The sequence below is a fragment of the Larimichthys crocea genome, chromosome XXIV (assembly GCF_000972845.2).
Source record: "Larimichthys crocea isolate SSNF chromosome XXIV, L_crocea_2.0, whole genome shotgun sequence".
Classification (NCBI taxonomy): Eukaryota; Metazoa; Chordata; class Actinopteri; family Sciaenidae; genus Larimichthys; species Larimichthys crocea.
Genome location: NC_040034.1, coordinates 13,409,621 through 13,429,141, shown reverse-complemented (window position 1 = coordinate 13,429,141; position 19,521 = coordinate 13,409,621). Strand labels below are relative to the sequence as shown.

The following is a 19,521-nucleotide window of genomic DNA, read 5'->3' as shown; positions in this document are numbered from 1 at the left end:
TTTCCTGTTGTTTCACATGACGTGAGAAGGGGAGACAGGCAACTGTAGGGAGGAGAGGCTTGAAATCCAGAGGTCAATTTTTCAATCTGAATGTATCAACAGGTCACACCCCTCAGTCGCCGCCCCTCCCCCTTCCTCTCTCTTTCTACCTGATGAAAGATGTTGATGAACAGAAAAAAACAGAGCGAGAGTTAACTTCCAGGACTCAGGCAAGACGGTTCATCTCAGTCAGGTATGCGTCTGCAGCCATCTGGTAACTCCTCCCGAATTACAAGGCGGTGTGTTGTTTGGAGAGTTTCCCAAGTCACAACCATTAACCTGAAAGCACCTTGGATTTTTTATTTTTTTCCTGTAGGAAGAGGCCTCATTTCGTGCTCCATGCAAAAGTAACACAGTTTGTCTGACATGCTGCAACCGCCCATCATAAATCTACACACTTAACTATTGGCCCTCAAATCTATCAGCCTGAGTGCTTTGAGTCTGGGGGCCACATCATGACATGCAAGGAGGAGGGGGCGGGGGGGTGCTCAGTCACGCAAGCGCTGCCCCGCGCCTGGACCTCAGCCTGATTTTACTGCAGCCAGCAGGGAAACCAGACGCTACAAAAGCCCCGGGTCCACATCAATTTCACGAGCAAAGTTACTAGGAAATAAATCATTTTGGGGATTTATGAAAAAGGAGAAGGCAGAAGGGGGGATGCTTGGAAGTGTGCTGCCTTGACCCCCCAAAAAGAGGCAAAAACAAGGGTGCATGAAAAAGTTCAGTTAGCATTTGCATGCATTGAAAATGCAAGAAGGGTCACATTTTGATCTTCATGGTAACTCCAAGCTAATAAAAGGCACTTATATAGTTATACATTATTATTAAGTTAAAAAAAAAGATACATGTAGGTGCATGGGTAGCTATATTTGACTAATCATATTTTCTCCAGACACGCAAGGTCCTAGGAACAAGACCTCAGGCTTTATAGGTCATTTGAGATCAGCAATTTGGCTTTTACAGGGCAGAATTCAGTCCAGGCATTTAATAAAAACTCACGCAAAGCTGATGTCTCTTTTCCTGCACCTGAAATACGCCAAGCCTATTCACACTTTGGCTGTGATTAGAAACAATGTTATTATTATTGCTGCTAAAGACTAATGATCACCCATCAAAAGGAAACCAAGGTTAGAAATTTGCACTTTTCCAAGAATAATTCCTATGCTTAGGCTGATTATAACCTCTTTTATCTAAGCATGCGTCTTTCCAAGTAGCATGCGGCATTGAAATGCACCCATGATTTCTTTATTTCAGTATTATAGGGAAAGTGTTTTGTGTTGTTGGACTTGCATCTTACAAAATCTGAAGACGCATGCCAGTGTGTTGATGCTTCTCTAAGTCATTACTGTCCATATGGTTTTAAGACTGTGAGAATTTAGGGTTAGGGTTTTGGGTTTCTCTCCGTTTCCCTCCACTAAAAGAAGCACATCTACATATGTTAAATTCTCATTTTGGTGACAGTTTTTTCCTTCACCTTTCACCCATTTTGAAATGATTTAGATTGACACACTTGATGTTCTCAGAAGCCAGAAACACGCAGTATTCTTTTCATACTTTTCTTGAGATGTCCAATCTTTATTTAGAAAAACAGTTAAACCGCACACTACAAATCATGATCTCTCTGTGGGAACTTTTCTGATTTTGTTAATTAATAAACAGTGTTGTTGATCTTCTGAAATAAATCTAAATGCTTAGCTGTCAAATCTTTGGTCTTTTTCATCATCATTTACCATAGTGCTGTGGTTTGTAATTGCAGCTTGCATGGTACTCTCGGTTCCTAAATGAGAGATATACTGCTTTTTACCATCACAGCTCAAACATATGGACACACGCAGGTACATCATAGAAGCCCGCTGTACTTTGCATGAAAGGCCTTTTTTTTTGGGGCAACACAAATCAGATGTGTATGGCAGTAATTACCCTAGTTTTTGGCTGGCACGCTGTGACCATTTAGAAGATTAATCAGTCATAGATAAATAAACAGTCTTCGCTCTCTGAATGTCACTCCTTATGCTGCATAAGGAAAGACTATTCTAGTATCTGATCAAGATAACATTATTACACATTTGTCTGAATTAAGCAACAAGCCTTACAACATTTCACCAAAATAAACCAGAAAAAGCAATGATTACAAATAAGGAAACAAAAAAAGATTATTTTCCTTTTAAGGCTGATAAAATACAAAACAAAATAAGAAAACATAGCAAAGAAACAAATATCTATATATACAGAACATGATTAATGTTTTAAGATTGCATCTGTTATGAACACCATAAGAAATTGAATACATTAAATCTTAATTATATCTGCTATATAGAAAAAAAAATACAAATAATGGATAACAAATAATAAAATAAAATAATAATATATATTTTTTTAAGTTCCCAATGACCCCAGTGATTATTAACATAAAATAGTTTTCTAAGATACATGTATTAAATGGTATAAATGCTAGTTAAATACAGTCAGAGAGCAGTTTTAACATAATGACATACCCTCGGGCCTACTATCACTATAGGTAGCCATGAGCTCATTTCTTGTTGTTAGCCAGTTAAGGCTCCCCGCACAGTGGATACTGCTCTCTGTAGGCATAAGGTAATTATCTGCAGGCACGCAAAGCACTAGCTGGCTAGCTCGACCCCCAACACTCTAAAGTATGTGAGGGACAAGACTTCCTTTCAACTTGGTTTTTCTAAGTTTTGCCATCTTCAGTTCATTTGACAACCTCATCAGTCCTAAAAGGGTAATATTTTCTTTCCTAAACATTTACACTCTGCATTCCAGTGTATGACTGAAGATTTGATTTAGGAGATCTGTGATGTGTTTTGAGTGAATCACAACCTTCTCTGAAAGTTTCACAGTAAAATCAGACAGGGCTTCTTCTTCTACTGAAACACAAATTACTTCAAAGATATTACTCCATCAGTGCTCAGCTCATTTGATTATTTGGGAGTCATTTGATTTCAATAAAGGTAATCCAGATTAGCCATCTCGGATCAGGGTAGTCATTCAGTCAGGAAGAATTTTATGGGAGGGAGAGTCAGGAAGAATGAGGACTCTACTTGACTACACCAAATGAAATGCTGCCCTCTTGTGTCAAAATAAGTTTGGAGCGTTTTCTGTACTCGTTTGGAAAGCAAGTACACAACAAACACTTCATTGATAGGGACTAGTAATAACTGTGTTTGATGTGGCTGTGCTGCTACTGCTGACTGTGCTGCTTCTGTCTTGTTCACTTGTCCTGCTGGAACAGTAATAGTAGATGAACAGGAAGAGACCTGCAAAAACAGGGAATGTTACAAACATTGCATCATTCTTAGACTTTTAAGAAATTTCTGTGTGTCAGTCTGGAGTCTACCTTGAAAGCTGTTGAGGATGGTGAAGATGTAGTAGGAGGCTATGACCATAGGTCCATGGCTGAAAAAAGCAAAAGCCCAAGTGATGCCGAGTTGGACGAACAGGCTTACGATGGAAAAAGAGTACGCCGTAGTGGAGCCGTCTGGTGATTTCACTGCTGTTGGCTTTAAGACAATAATCTGCCACACCGTTATGATGAATATAGTAATGGTGAAGATGAATACTACACCATAATAACTAATGTTCACCCACTTGTGGAGAACAGCATCAGAGATCCAGCACCTGAAAATCATGAGTAGAATAACAATCAACTTGGTAACATGATTTTTTTTTTTTGTGAAGACAAAATGTGTGATGAGGCAGTCAGAAAGACTTTCTTACATTCTTGCTGAATTCCCATCATTGACAGAAAGGATCAAGTAATCATACTTTCCTGAGGCAGCAAGAGCAATCACAACTACAGATGGTGTGACTATAGAGAAAGACAAATGTGTGTAAATGTTGTGTTTGTACTATGAATTTAAGCACATATGATTGTTTTGTTCAGGTTCAGTTCTCTTACCCCATCCTGCGACACAAATCTTCATCATGTAATGTTTGACTTCAGTAGGGATCTTCCGTAGATTAAAGTACACGTGTAGAGCCACCATGAAAAACCAGGTAAAAGTGGCCAACAGAGTGTAGTGCATAAATGCCGCCATCGCCACACATGCACCCAAGTTCCCTAGGTCGGCAATGGTCTTATTTATCAGGAAAGACAAGTTCAGGTTGAACATGGCAACGAAGAGGTTGATCAGAACCTTAGTTGATTGGCTTGCTTTCCCTTTTCTGTTGAGTGAGTTATTGTTTTGTCAGCCAAAGCCTTTAATCTAGTAAATTCAAATTAAAAACTACTTTGTGATTTCTTACCTGAGAAGACAATGCATGAAGAGACCCACTGCCAAGAAAAGCATTGACAATCCACAGCCGATTGATGTGATGTAGGTCAAAGCTGTAAAATCTGAAGCACTTATGTTCTGAGGTGGAGGTGACTGATTTAGAGAAAGACATGTTAGATTACATGTAAAATGATAAAACTGGAATTACTTGGAATGCCATCATCTTACCATCAGTACTGCAAAAAATGTTAGATGAGAGCAGTGGCATAAGATGCCGTCATCTGTCTCACGTGTCTCACAGCCATCTGTGACCCAGTTCTGTTCTTTTCCTACAAAGACAAAAAAAACAAACAAAAAAACAAACACACACACTAGTGTACTCAGAAGGAAAGTATTTTACACATTAATGGCTGAGCGAGTTGTGCAGAGTCCTGCTGTCACACAATCGGTTTTTCATTTGGCAGCTATAAAGAATATTTTTACAGTACCTTTTCCATCCCATGACCTACAAGAAGCGGTGAGTCCGTTCTGTATTAAAATGAAAAATCAGTATACTTATTCTTCCAGAACCAATGATTATCAGTCTATTAATATGTCTTTTAGCTGTCATCTCTTTTACCTTGGTCACATTTTTGTAATGAATGTCTATGGTATGTGAGAGATTGGATATTTCTGCTCCCATGTCAATTCCCATCATCTCATTGTTGAGAATATCACTGTTGGGGTCCTGATCCTGTTAAGAGTTACAGTTATGACAGGCACAGGATGAAATGGATGTAATTACATAATCATCATGTTTCTATTATAGGTTCAGTGTCTAGCATTTAGTGGTGTAGTTTCTGATTGGCCATGAAACACACAAACAACACAAAAGGCCCTATTTTGAGCCAGTGTTTGATTTGTCTGTGTTGGGCTACTGTAGAAACAGTGGTTCAATTTGTGTGACTCCATGCAAGAGGGCCTTTGGCATCTGTGGATGGAAAAGGCTGATTCTAAGGTAACAAAAACACAATTCTTATTTTCAATTGATTATTGAAAACAGTCATGACTATTATATTCCATTTATTCTGTAAATAGACCCCCTTATATCTTACACACTGAAAAAAAGAATGCATCATTAGATCAACTTTACTTGTACCTGATGCACTCCTGGAAAGAGCAGAACTGCAGCAAATGTGCCATTTTTTTTTATTGCCATGTCGCTTGCGTCTTTAGGGAAGCACACAAGTTGTGAGAAGTCTGTCGACAAATCTGTGGTGTTGTGGTGAATCTACAACAAAGTAAATAAGATTATCAGAAAACTATAGTGATTCAACCATCCTTAATATTGTGTTTTATATCATGACATACACATGACGTACATTCATATCTCTTTTCGTTGTAATGCCAAAGATGATGTTGGTTGGATTTGTGCGGGGGAGTTTAGTGATCGCTCCTTTAATATTTCCTATTGTAAAGAAAGCGGTGTAACTCTGCATCATTTCCACCAGGTCTGCTAAATTATTCATGATATTTCTGCAATGGAAACACGCATAATGTATTATTTCCACTGAACTATGGTTATCATTACAACTTCTAACGATGCAGCACTAATATGTACTGACTCCAATAGTATGCGTATCACAGCAACAGTTATTGCTATGAAGAGGTACTTACACTGCATTTTCTATGCTGCTGCCGTTGCCATTATAGTTGGGGAAAGTAATGTTTCCTTGTGTCATATATGGGTCACAATGCCATTCTTCATTCTTCTTAATGAGGCTGTACTTTGTCCCTGTTGACACACACACACACACACACACACACACACACACACACCGAAACAGAACATTTTTACTACCATACATATATTTTGTATTTTGACAAAATGATTACTGAGCTATGTTTTTAATAATATAAAGTAATAAACAAATGTTAATACCGTTGTAAGGTTTGCAGGATGGAGTAATTCTATCGAAGTCTTTTTTGCTCAATCTAATATTCGTCATATGAACTGGAAAGATATTAAAATCATGAGAAATCATGTGCCTTGTTAATAGTGGTACCTTTGCTGTTTAAAATGTTGATATGTTGGTCTGACAAGTAGCAAAAGTGAATGTAGAATTGTGTGTGTTTACCTTTTTTAAAGCACTTGTGAATGCTTAAAAGGATGCCTGCAACAGAATAAAATGTGTATAAGATGATTGGTCCAAAGAAAAAATGGTCAGTGTGTATTTCAGTAAAAAAAAACAAAAAAAACAACAACATATATATATTGACCAATAGGGGGCAGTATGTCACTGCTATTTTGTGTAAAACTGTGCACAGTTTTTTCAGATCACTGTCTTTGTGTACAGTTTTGCAATGACGTTTTATTTTGCCTCTCTTAATCATACAATTAAAAACACAAGTTGAAGATTAAGTCCAAATATAGTTCACATTGCAACAGGGTTGTCAGCAATACCTGTTTCATTGTTGTAGAACTTTGATGGCAAACATTCAACGTTGTCGTCTGCTGTCTTCATCATTACAATATCTTGCTTGGATAGAGTCTCGTTATCCAGAATAATTGCGGCAGTGGAATGTGAGTACATCATTTCAAAGCTGCAGCTGAAATTTCCATTTTTACAACAATCTAAGAATAGAAACCACAATACAATCACATTCACCAAATGACAATGAGAATATATTAAAATGTAGTGTGATCATTTCCAGCAGGCTCAAATCAAACTATCAAAGTAGTTTTACCTGCATCTGCATGTGTGTTTTGGTTTTTTCGGATGTTGAAGCAGAGTTTATGTCCATTGATCTTGTGATAGACAACCTCTGAAATATGATGTGAAATCATATAATTTACTCTGAAATTTTCAGTTGCAGACAGTTTATCTTTCTAAAGTGTTGTCAAGCTCACCTGATGGAAAATTTACTTCACTGAATAGTTTTCTTTCGCTGACAAACATCAGATTTTTTTGTCTGCATTCATTTGTCTCATTTGTGCCTGTTACAATAAAAATAATACAAAACGACAAATATAATATACATGTTAGTCTGTAGGACAGATGCTAAAATGTTATCGTTAGTTTTTGTTAAACTTACTCACCTGTGCTCTGACATGTGTAGTTACTGAGGAATATCCCATAGAACAGGATTGCTATCTTCACTACAGCCATCCAGCGATTCTTTACATCCAGTGGTGACATTATTCTAAACAGTGAATGTTCCAGTAGGTTATGGTATGAAGTTATCTAACCATAATCTAAAGATAAATCTATTTTTAAGTGCCACCTTCCGTTACCTGAGTGAGGTGATGCTCTATGTTGCACTCTCCAGAGTGACTCCCATCCACCTTACAGTTATTGCATGTTACTGGCAGATATACCACTGATCTGTTCCTCCTTTCTAATTTACCATGCAAATAATGAATGAATAATAAAAAGTCTCCTGTTTGCATTCAGCTTTCTCAGCTGGCAGACAGCCATGTCTTTTTTTAAAGTGTATCTGTGTATCTTTTGTTCTGATCACAGATTCTGCTAAAACTACCCTCCACATCTTTGAATGTTGTTTATATTATTTTAATCATGAGCATACCAAACAGCTTAAAGACTGACTGTGTTTATCCTATGCCAAGTTGAAGAACTTTTAGTTCTTTTACTGCATTCGGGCATTTTGGCATTTTTTTTCAAGTGTTCTGTTTGTATTCACATAGCAGGATGGACAAAATCCCAATATATATATATATATATAATACGAAAATCAGCTGACACCAGAAACAGTTTATTGAAACCACAGGTGATAGTGTAACTTCATTGGAGGGTGACTTGATGAGATCCAGAATGGTGCAGGGCTGATGTTGAATATTTATTTAGCACCAAGGACACTGCCAAAGCTGTTTTTACTGTCACAACAGGCTGGTAATAAAGTAAATATACAGTAACCGCTGAGGTATCTTATCATGCAACAGTACAGTATAATTTTGCATATAGCATGGTATTAAAGTTTCCATCTGTTACTGTACCGCTTCATGCGTGTGTGGCTTATCACAGCCAGTCATGTGGTCAGTTGTTGTTCAATGATGCAGACTGACATTTCCTTAGAGACACTATGCTACAGTGTTGTGGTATTATTTCCACACAAATTTCACATTCACAACTACAGAAAATTAATATGCGCGTGTGTAAGAAAATATGTTCCCGCACACATGAGGCCGATGGTGAGATTCAGAACAGTACAGCTCTGCTGGTGACAGAGGCTTGTGTTAGGCAGACCTAGAGCTGGTTATGGTGGGGGAATGATGGGCAAGAGTCCCTGAAGCAGCAGGTGTTGACGTAACAGTCAGGTGAGTGGGATGCTGAAGGCCACGTCCAGCAATGCACACAAGAGACAGACAGAAGAGAGAGGGAAACACTAGGCAGGCAGTAAGATATTTTAGTGTTAATTATTTTCAGATTTTCTATGCACAGTTCATTCAATGGTTCATTGATTGGCCTCTAGCCATGCTAGTGGGGTGACTTTATGGATGGCATCCACAACTTTGGTCCAGACTGGATCTTGACCTGCCATTACATTTTGTCCAGACATTTAGGGCCCCCAAGATGAATCAGACATTCACAACCCTCTAACTTTTCTTCTGATGCTACTATGAGGTTCACATTTGTGGTTTTAAGGGAAATATCTCACCAACCATTGCATGGATTGTCATGAAATTTTCTAAACACATTCAAGGCTCCCTAAGAATAAATTGCATTAACCTTGTGATCCCCTGACTTATCATCACCATCATCAGATCAACCTTTCAATTTGTCAGATACTTTGGTTTATAACAAAAAATACGAGCAAAACTAGACCCTAGACTGCTCGTGTTTGTATACATGCTTATTCCTTTTTAGCCTCTCTAAAGGTGCTAAAACTAACCACAATTCATAGATGATAGATTTGTAGACTTGTCTGTTTGAACTCAGAATGCTGCTAAGGCCTCTCCCATATCTGTGTGGAAAGGCTACAGCCAGCATCTGGTCAACTGCTTACTAACACCCTTTAAATTTAAAGATTTAAAACACACTATATCATTTTTGTCCTTCATTTCAAACTCCTGTATAGCACAGAAGCCTTGCTCAAATCTACAACACCATACTTTAAATTCCAGGCAAAGCACACAAGTTTCCAAAGACACCAAATGTGTCTGCTGATTCTAGCGTCTGACATCTTGAACAACCAGTAACACAAGAGGATGTCTTGGGTTTGAGCAGTAGATCAGTATACTGAACATTAAGTTTAACTTAGTGTCTATGAAGTGCTGGAACAGGCTGACAAAGGGTGTGGAAAAATGTTCCTTCTTTAATATGGTGCTGACTGGAGCTTACCCAAAGTAAAATGCAAATCTTGACTGTTTGTTCATACAGTGAAAGGTCAGTTTTGTATGCTTTAAGGGATGTATAATGCAAATGGGGTAAACAAAGTAATCCCATAATGACAGCAACAGTGTCAGTTAATAAATGATCAGGTACATAACCTCAGAGGACTGACCGGGGAAAGGACATATAAACTGGACTGAAGATTAATTTAATGTTTGACAAATGTGTTGATGCTGCCCTCTGGTGAACACTTTAATATTAATACTCCCGGTATATTTCCCAACATTATTTATCACAGCTCTAAAAAAATGACAAGCCTTTCTTTGTTTTGTTAATCTCTGACTGACAACATTCTGGCCTTTAACATGTTTCATCTTCTGTAATGATGCCAACATCTGACTGATTAAGACAAATGCAACCGTAAAAAAACACGAGAGAGCTGTATAAAATAGCACCGCAGATAAACAACACTGCAACTGACTATGAATTGACAGATGACAGAGCCTGAAGGGGAACAACTCGAGCTCCTGTGTGGTTGTTAACAGGGTGATAATGTCATTACAGCCAGCCTGCTAGCCTGCTAAGGCAATTACCGTCCCACCAGCAGCACTAAACACATTAAAGACCTGATCGCAGTCTGCATAGGCCTGGTTGGATTCATTGATGGAGTTTTTATTGACAGTTTGGAGTTAACTCAGCGTATTGAACCATGCGGTCAGTCTGGTGATGTCATTGCTATCCTCATTAATGTCTGCGTGGCCATTAAGTTTGTTGTTAGCGCTGCATAATGGTGAACGTGCGAGAAAACAAACTTCTTCATTTGCTTCATTTGTCATGTTTAAGTATTGTGCCAATCGAACAGCAAGTTAGTGATGCTTGTAGTTGGTGTGTTAAGTGGTTAGTAGATTGCTCTTGGTTCTACCAGCGCAGAATCAGTGTTGTCTGGTGTGAGGTCAAACATAATTAAAGCTGTTTCTTCCGTTTCTGCAGCATCTGCACTTTGTTGTTGTTGTTGTTGTTTTCAGGGAAAATTATTATTATTTTTTTCTTTTGGTGGTTTGTTGCACGATGCTGTGGGGATAGAGCCAAGGGCTCGCTGTCGTATGGCAGATGAATATTTGATGGCCCTTAATGGAGCCTTTGCCCTCATGCCGTAGCTCTGTTGTTTCCAGCCACATACAGCAGAGGACTGTGGTGGAGTTATGTGGTCGGCGTCCATTTTGGCGCTTCCCCGGTGAATTCGGTTGCCTGTCTGGCCGTGCCACACAACAGCTGCCCGTGATTTCATCATACTGGTGGAGGGCCTAGCTCTTAAAGCTCAGCAGCAGACAGTCACTGGTAGTGATGCTGAAGCTCTTTTGTATAACACAATGCACCAAATCCACAGCGCTACGCACCCAACCCTCACATGCGGCTGTATATCTCACCCTGCGACCTGTGCATGAACTTGTCATCACCAAGGTCAGCAGATCACCTGCCATCTACGACAGAGCAACAGCCTCATGTTACACATCATCCCACATATACATCTGGATATATGTGTCAATATTTATGTGTACTGGGTTTGAAACACTGTCTGCATCAATCCTGTTGAGGAGATTAAGATCTTAACTTGGGGGCGATATGACGCAGCCTGTCGTTCCAATTAGAAAAGTGACACTGAGGCAGAGCAGCTATGCATTTGCCTGGTGACCTCATCTTCTATACACACAATCCATAACTATCTGACAGAGACATACCTCCCACTAATGTTTCACCATTGGCCTGTTAGTGTAAATGGATCTTGCAATCAAAGTGTTTGAAAGTCTTATGAGTTTCAGATGAAGGGTGTGAGGAAAAGAAGGAGTGGGCTCTGCCTCGTGCTGGGATGTGTGTGTGTTTTCAAGGCACCTGTTTATGCTGTCTTTGCATGTTTGAGCTTGTATACACACACACACACACACACACACGACACACACACACACACACACACACACACACACACACACACACACACACACACACACACACAATCACAGCTGCCCCTCACATTACACAGCTATTTCTGACCAGCTCAGTCAGAAAGGTCAAAAATTCACTTTCTCCTTTGGTAAATCACGCAAACACACGCTCACACCAGCCACACATCAAAGCTAATCCTTTCTGTGGTATCTTTAAATGTACAGAACACTGACTTTTTGTTCACCTCATAGTCTGAGTCTGTCACCCTGCACAACCATAACTGATGTGGCTGAGGGTTGAGCTCACTGCTTTACAGCCTCAGTGTAAAACCCGATCAGCATCTGGCTAAAATATTTCAGATATAAATCAGTTTAATGCAGCTTGACTCGCTCTTGGGTTACCTAACTATAACCACAGCAGCCGCCTAACATCTCCACTTTTCTGCCGGATAAAGAGTGAAGACAAAATATGGAGTAAACATAATTTATGAACTGTGGAGATTCTGAATAGCAAAAGAAAAAAAGAAGACAACAAGAGGTCGAATTTCTCACATTAATTTTTCATCACTTCTCTTTTACAAGGTCACAGGTGGCACCCTACACTGGCCAGTGCTGCACCTCCCCAGACCTCCACCACCCAACCAAATGAGCAAACAAACAAAAACATGCACTGTAACCGTCTGAAGTGGAACATCTTTGCGGTTGACAGAAATGCATTTGTCACCATCCTAGAATTACAAGTGGCTCGCTCAAGGTTACCTTGGCCAGAACCAAGATGAACTTTGGATGGATCTTTACTGATTTTGGCTGCAGTTCTGGTAAAAAAACAAACAAAAAAAAAACTCAGAAAAGATCAACAGGAATAACTGGTCTCTGTCAGTATCAACTGTCAGTCATTCTCCAGTATTACTGTGTCATTGCATCACCAGGACAAATGCAGTTTGGGTGCCACTATCTCACCACACCGACCTTGCCATCATCAGGCTAATTTTAAACACATTCATACCCCACTCACCCACCCACCAGATTTTTCGCGCATACTATGACATCACCAGTCTGCAGCTCACCCCTGAGGCGTCTCACCATGACATCATTGTCTGCACCCGGGCAGAGGTTGTCTCTCTCCCTGCAATGACCCAATAACCTAACTCTTTCTGATGGTCAGCGACCCCAGTGCAGTAACCTTATCTTGGACAGAATAAGGCGGAGCAGCGAGGAGATGTGGCGACACTAGAGCAAGGTGAAGAGCGAGGATGAAGTCTGAAGTGGAGGGTGGAGGGGAGAAGATTGTCAGATAATCTCCTTTCAGGTGTGGGGTGTGGAGGCCACACTGAAGTGTGAAGGGCCTGGGGACCAAGATTACAAACCTTGGACCCGTGTTACAATAGAGGTGTGAACTAGGAGATGAGTCTCAGAGGAGTGTGAAAAAGTGCAGAATAAAAGAGGACAGCGGGTTATTGGGAGGTCTTCTGAGAGTGGTAGGGTGGTGAGAAAGATCTTAACTGATCTTAACTTAACTTTACTGTGGAGATGTTTGGACGTAAGCTTACCTTTTTGTGAAAATGTCTACTTACCATTTTATGTGAATAGAAAACAGGGTGAACACAAACTCATTCTGATCTTCAAAACTTCACTGCAATTTATTGCAGCACTCTTGACCACATCCCTTCATCCTCTCTCTAAGATACCCCCCTATGTAAGTCAGAGGGGCAAATAAAGAAAGGAGTGATCTCACTGTGGGAAAAGCCTGCAGATCCACTTCCATTATGAATTGATGATTTCATCACACACTGGTAGAGTTACATGTGCGGCAGACAGGATACTTCAAAGCAGTTTGACTGAAACGATTCTTCGGGGTGCGGCGCTTCCTGACAAAACCTATATTATGATTACTTTTAAATGGACCATTTCTTCCAGACTAGCGGTAATATAAACTCATGACAGCTTCATAACATACACTTACAGTATTTAACCTTGCACCCTAAAATGAAAGAGGCAGCTATGACTGGTGGAAACTGTAATTAGTGGTGACATAAACTCAAAGAAAAGCAACAACAATGGCAGAGGGGGGAAAAAAAAGTAGTTGAGTGAATCTGTGCATTTAGCAGCTCCTGGGTCAGTTTAGTTTGTAGAAACAAGCAGGCCGAGCTTAAAATTATGAAGTGTTGAATGTACGCATAGAGAAGGAAATGACACATTTTCACAAGACAACAAATAGGAACTTATTTAGGACTGTTTACAAACACAAAATGTATGCTTGAAGTCTCAAATCAATGTTTTACTTGTCAGATTGTAAATGTCTCTTTACCCACACACACTTGAAAAAATGATCGCCAACTTCCACTACTATCGCTAATATCCTGAAATCCTGAAAGACCTTTCGTTCTAAGTACAAGTTAAATATTAAAACCTTCAACATGGTAAATGCCACTTTTTATGTGCAAATAATAAATAATTTCCATGTTGTGTTGCTGCTGCACAAGCCAGATCTTGTCAAAATGTCCCAGTTTTTCAGTTATTTAAATTTAATAGAGGCGATGATGGAAAGGAATCCTTGACCCCTCCCTTATGGGATCACTGTAAAGAGGCTTGCCTGATGTAGGGGGACATAAAGAGGCACCCCAGCTTGACCTCAAAGACGTCCCTTTTGTGGAAGGCGATGTGATCATTCCTGGGCTGTCCTCAGCTGCAGGTGGTCAGGAGCTCCCTGCTGAGTGCTGGAGAATCCTGGAGGTAGCATATTAGCTTGTCAAAAGAAGAAGATAAGACACCTGGCTGGGGGGTGCTGGTGGGATGGACCCCTGCTGAGTTACTGGACCCCTGATCGCTGCTGCTTCACGGCTGAAAACATTAATAATTGTTTTACCAACTAATAAAAACTTAAATATGTTGTACTGCATCAATCCCACAGGGTTATTTAATACAGGTACGGTTACAGGATTTCCTGTAATTCACTCTGTATGTTGTAGCTTATATCTTCTGGCGCTTGGCTTTAAATGAATGTATTCTCAGACCTATATTTACAGTAGCTTTGCATTATTTATGCTGTGTAGTTAATCTCCATGGAAAATTCAAATTAATATTCAAAGGAAATGGTAAAGTTCAGTGAGATTCCTTTAGCGAAGTAATGAGGCAATCAAAACAGCGGTGTATTTAGAGGTTTATTTCTCTAAACCGGTTAGGTGGAAATAAACAAACATCGCCCTCCAATCGAGCTTGCACAGACTGCGCCAGTTCAGGCAGGGGGTACGAGGACTGAGGTGGAAGTACAGTGAAAACTTCACAGCACATTTGTCTGGTCTGAGAAATCAATAAAACTGCTTTCATGTGAACTTCACGGGAAAGAATGACCCAGAAATCCTCACAGAGGTTCATTAGTGATTATGCTAGCTTTTTCTTTTTTTTCTTACAACAGCAGGGAGGAGAGTGCAAGTAGTTGCCTGTGGGCAAAGTGAAAAGGGCAAAAAGACAGTGAAGGAAGATATTTTCATTGCAAAGCCTATTGGCGCTATGCACCACATCTCTTTGCCATATGGGACTGCCAACATAAAATATGCATGTTAATCCATATGTTGAGCCATGAATATTTAACAATTCAGCCACATTGAGGGATATAACATGAGGCTTTACATTGTCTAATAACAGCAGCTAGGTCCTAAGTGCAGTGCCAGTCTTTCTCTTTCCTCAATTATCACGGGCATTGCGATCAATAAATCATAGCTTCTGACAAGCTGAATCAAAAGACATGGATTTCAAAAGTCAGCTGAAACAGAAAGAAACTTTGTTTGCCACCTGGATCAAAACATGAAAGAAAAGGGGGGTAAATATTGATCGAGAGCCAGAGAGAGGTGTGGAGAGTTCAGGTGCATGTGACTATGGATCTGTGCATCCATAGTTTGGTGGGACAGATGTGGGGTTATGTGGATGTGAAGGTTACAGGTTCAAACTCTGGGCAGCTGTTGAAAGATGTAGTCTGAAGGTCACAGGAAGGTTACATCTTCTCAAAACAATCTGGAGATGTTTTAGCAACATCGACTACATGCAACAAAGAGCTTTTGTCTTACAGGAGAGAGTGGCATTGAAGAAGAAGAAGAATTTTTTGAAAAAGGATTTGAATACCTTGAGGACATTATTTGTGAAAGATGAATTTTGTTTGATTTTTGTTATCTAAATTCCCTCCTACTTGAAAGGGGACCCTTCCCCTCCATTAATAATTGACATCTTATTACTTATCCCCCTCATCGTGGAAGGCTTTGATGTGAGCCGCGTTCTTTTATCAGCACAGTGCTACGTATTGATCGCCGGCAAGATAGGAGCACTATCAAAGGGATTCCTCGTGGGGCAGTCAACACCCGGTCACCTCATACTCCTGGAATTTGGTCAAGGACCAGTCCAGCTCGTGTTGGCGTCTCTTCGCATCCCTCTACTTCTTACTTGACTCATTCCACCCGAGCGTAGCTTTTCTGGGTTAAATATTCACAAAGAATAACAAAGCTTTTGAAATGACATCATCTGAAGGGGGAAGGAGATGATGTGTTCAGTAGGAGGGTGAATTGCCAAAGCAGGGATCCACCAAAAGAACCTGTTTGGTTTCATGTTCTGGCTGAACATTACAGCGGATGATGATCTCATTCATAAAGCTCATTATGGTTCACTGGAGATGCTTATCGTCAGCTGAGTAACAAACAACTGCTGACAGTATGTAAACACGGTAAATTACAGTAGGTTGTGGTGCCTTAGACAAATGTGGTATTTCTCTTGTTAACTGAAAACAATGCGAAAGTCATATTGGGATTTGGTTGCTCTGGAACACAACCACAACAACCTACCAAAACAATAACCAGAAAACAAAGCCCATCAGTCACACGTGAGCGGCGGGAAAAGTGCTCAAGAGTATTGTGATAATGATAAGCGCCATCCCGCTGCACGTGAGATGGATTATAATTAAAGGAGATTTATATAATCCATCTATTTTTGGTGAACACATAACGCATTTGTTTATTCTATCAGACATGCTCTAGTCTAAATACATTTCATACATTAAAGTCCCATATGCAGACGCTGCTTTACAGGCTGTGCATTGATTGTTATTCGACACTTGGAGACCAATCATCAAAAGCACTTACAATAAAACACAGAGCGCAGTCATAATGAGCATATCCTATTTAACCGAACAGAAAATACATTTTCACTGGTGAACACTTAGAGACCATTAGCAGTAGTCGTGTAAAAGCAGAGTGTCTTTCCATCATCAATATCCCATAAGTGGGCCGCTGCATGGGTGCCGAGGGCCCAGCCTGGTGAAGAATCTCCCAGGCTACCAGTGCTGTTATTGTTGATGACTTGTCCAGCATGACTGACAGCACTTTTGTTTTCCGCGGATTAGGCAATCTGACTTCATCACGGTCCATGAGGGGGTTCACGTAACGCTGCCTGGAGGTCACTACACCCACGTGACCCTTTCTGTCTACCGACTGTCCCAATGAGCAAGACTAGTGGACGCGATGACCCCACCCTGCTCAAACGCACAAAGACCCACACACATATCTACACATACTTGACCCACTCTTTGACACAGAGTGTAAATTTTTAATGGAATATACATTAAGGAGCATTCATGGGCTGATACATGATGTTTCCCCACAGCTAATATTTCAGCAGACTGTGTATCAGATCAGGATTGAATGATTGATTTTCTATCAGGCTGCTTTTCTTGAATTAATAATTCAGGGTTATAGCTTGTGACACCTTCAGCATATTCCGTTACATGCTTTTTATCACGAGGTTCAGTTGGAATATTACTACAAAATTGCAGAAATTACTAAAAACAAGGCTTGGGTCAGATGAAAGTGGATATCTTCATGCATGCCTGATGTATTTTTGTCATAAAACTGAACTTGATCTGTGTGATCTGTATATATCTTTCTATGAACATGCTTTGGGGAGTTTGAGGGGCACGTATATGTGCCTGTTGATGACTTTCTCTCTTGGCCTGCTGTCTGTGATGAGAAATCAGAGACGGCAATGTCTGAGGTCACACACTGATTACTTGTCTCCACATTGGGTCAAATGTCTTTTAAATGTTTTGTTTACACTTCTACAACCAAGACTAGGCTCTGAACCAAGTATTGTGAAGCACAAAAAACTGTGTAGTGTCCACATTTTATGAAGTCTCATGGACAGCTTATCACACAAGGTCACTAGGACATGTAACATATTATTGAAAAACAATTAAAATCTGTAAAAAAAATACTTTAGCAAAATATGTTTTCACAAAAATAAATAGCTAAAACAACACAAATTCCTAATCTTAAACAGAATCTGCACTGAATTGCGCTTATTACTTTATACACGCTCAAAGCTGAGTCAGTTGAAGCCCGCTGTTTGTGTGGGTTTACAATAATTAGCAAGCTTAATTTTCACTCCCAGATTCATAAAGGATACACCAGTCATGAGGGACTGGATTTATGTATTGATTCACAGCTTGAAGAAAGAGGATATTGCAGTGTTTTTTGTTTAATAGCTCCTGAATCTTTCAGGAGCTTCTCCGGTTTCAGCTGGCCAGAGTCCTAGAACTGAACGAACAAGTGCCAGATAATTATCCGCACCAGTGTTAAGTACAAATTGCACAGACCAGCTCTTGAAAGGACTTGCTGAAGCACATCAGTAACAGTAACTCTCCAGCTGGCTGCTAACTTGCACTGACACCCTTTTACTTGTGCAAATACAAGCAAATAAAGAACTCTTGAAAGACAAGGGAACACATACACACACACACACGCACACACATGCAAACATGCAGCCAAATCAAAAGAAACACTTGACACTGATTGCTTATCATTAAACTGTCTCCTTTGCACTATAGGTGAAGAGCATGACTCAGTGTATTCTGTTTCACCTGCATGACAATAACAAGGACAGGTGGCCCGAGCTGACCAAAGTCATATTTGATGTCCAACATCAGACTGCTTACACCTGAAGAGTGTGACATCATGATGAGTCTAAGCTGATAACCCGGCAACAAGCCAGCAGTTGTTGTGAGGATAAAGGATTAGCCCCTGTTTGCTTTTGCTGCTCTTTGAACCAGAAAACACTGAACAGAGAAGGATCTCACATGAAAGGACCAACATGCTGAGAAAGCACAGAATTGGGGGCTCTATCTCTCATCAAAGCGGTTGAGTCACTTCAAGAGCAAAGAGCTCTTTGCCGAACGAGGGAGGGCGCTTACGTGCTGCCGCCATTTGTCTTTGCAGGTAAAGGTTTGTGTGTGTGTGTGTGTGTGTGTGTGTGTGTGTGTGTGTGATTTTCTTCTGTCTTTATGTTGACCGTGTCTGTCTGGCATATCAGGTAAGGTCTCTGTCTCCTTCCTACATTGTTGGTGGATAATGAGGTGTGATTAAATATGAATGCTAAGTGTTTGGTGGCTGGAGCCCAAAAGCTGAAACCAGATCCAGTCGGGCCCACAGGCAACATAATTAGCAGCTGATGATAGATGCCATTAATGGTGCTTTTCCACACGCTGCTTGCAGGCCTCTAAGCTGGACCTCCACGCAGCAGCAGGCTGCCTTTGAGCCACCCGCAGTTAATTAAGTCGCAAATAAATAAATCCTGATATATCTGTGGTGGTTCTGTACTGCTTTTAAAAGACTGTAATCAGCTGTATTTAAATTGATTAATCGTCAACAGTGATTAAATTTTAAGCCATTTATTTGATCTCTTTTTTATTATTACCCCTAGGGATTTCCTGTTGAAAGCATGACGAAAATCCTGTAGAAAACAATATCAGCATTTCAAAGCGTTGAAGGACCAGTGTGACGCCTTTAATGGTGGAGAAAAGCCCTTTGTGCACGCCTGAAGGGCTGTGTTGGGTTTTGAGGGTTCTTTGGATTGTCATAACCCCGGTGTGAGATTGACTCATTCATAGTGAGCAGCCCTCCAGTTCTTCATCCTCTGTTTCTCTGCTGCATGGCTGTGGAC

The 19,521-nt window shown here is 40.3% G+C and overlaps 1 protein-coding gene and 1 long non-coding RNA gene across 3 annotated transcripts; both read right to left on the bottom strand.

The window, feature by feature from the left end:
• Positions 1-2,441: 2,441 nt before the first annotated feature.
• Positions 2,442-6,599, bottom strand: LOC104926572 (adhesion G-protein coupled receptor G2). Of its 2 annotated transcripts, XM_019255864.2 has the most exons (13): positions 6,392-6,599; positions 6,196-6,267; positions 5,931-6,048; positions 5,636-5,789; positions 5,413-5,544; positions 4,894-5,007; positions 4,763-4,802; positions 4,503-4,603; positions 4,306-4,427; positions 3,959-4,224; positions 3,778-3,868; positions 3,398-3,678; positions 2,442-3,317 (listed from the first exon to the last, which is right to left on the bottom strand). In XM_019255864.2, the coding sequence occupies exons 1-13, from the start codon at positions 6,519-6,521 to the stop codon at positions 3,196-3,198; spliced, it is 1,743 nt and encodes a 580-aa protein (XP_019111409.2). In that variant the 5' UTR covers positions 6,522-6,599; the 3' UTR covers positions 2,442-3,195. The 2 variants fall into 2 exon arrangements, with proteins under 2 accessions (XP_019111409.2, XP_027130973.1); XM_027275172.1 differs by lacking the exons at positions 5,931-6,048; positions 6,196-6,267; positions 6,392-6,599 and having other exon boundaries at positions 5,636-5,800.
• Positions 6,600-7,006: 407 nt separating this feature from the next.
• LOC113744576 (uncharacterized) lies at positions 7,007-7,454 on the bottom strand. Its single transcript, XR_003461663.1, has 3 exons — positions 7,354-7,454; positions 7,165-7,251; positions 7,007-7,079 (listed from the first exon to the last, which is right to left on the bottom strand). It is a non-coding gene; the product is annotated as an uncharacterized LOC113744576 (long non-coding RNA).
• Between the last annotated feature and the right edge of the window lie 12,067 nt (positions 7,455-19,521).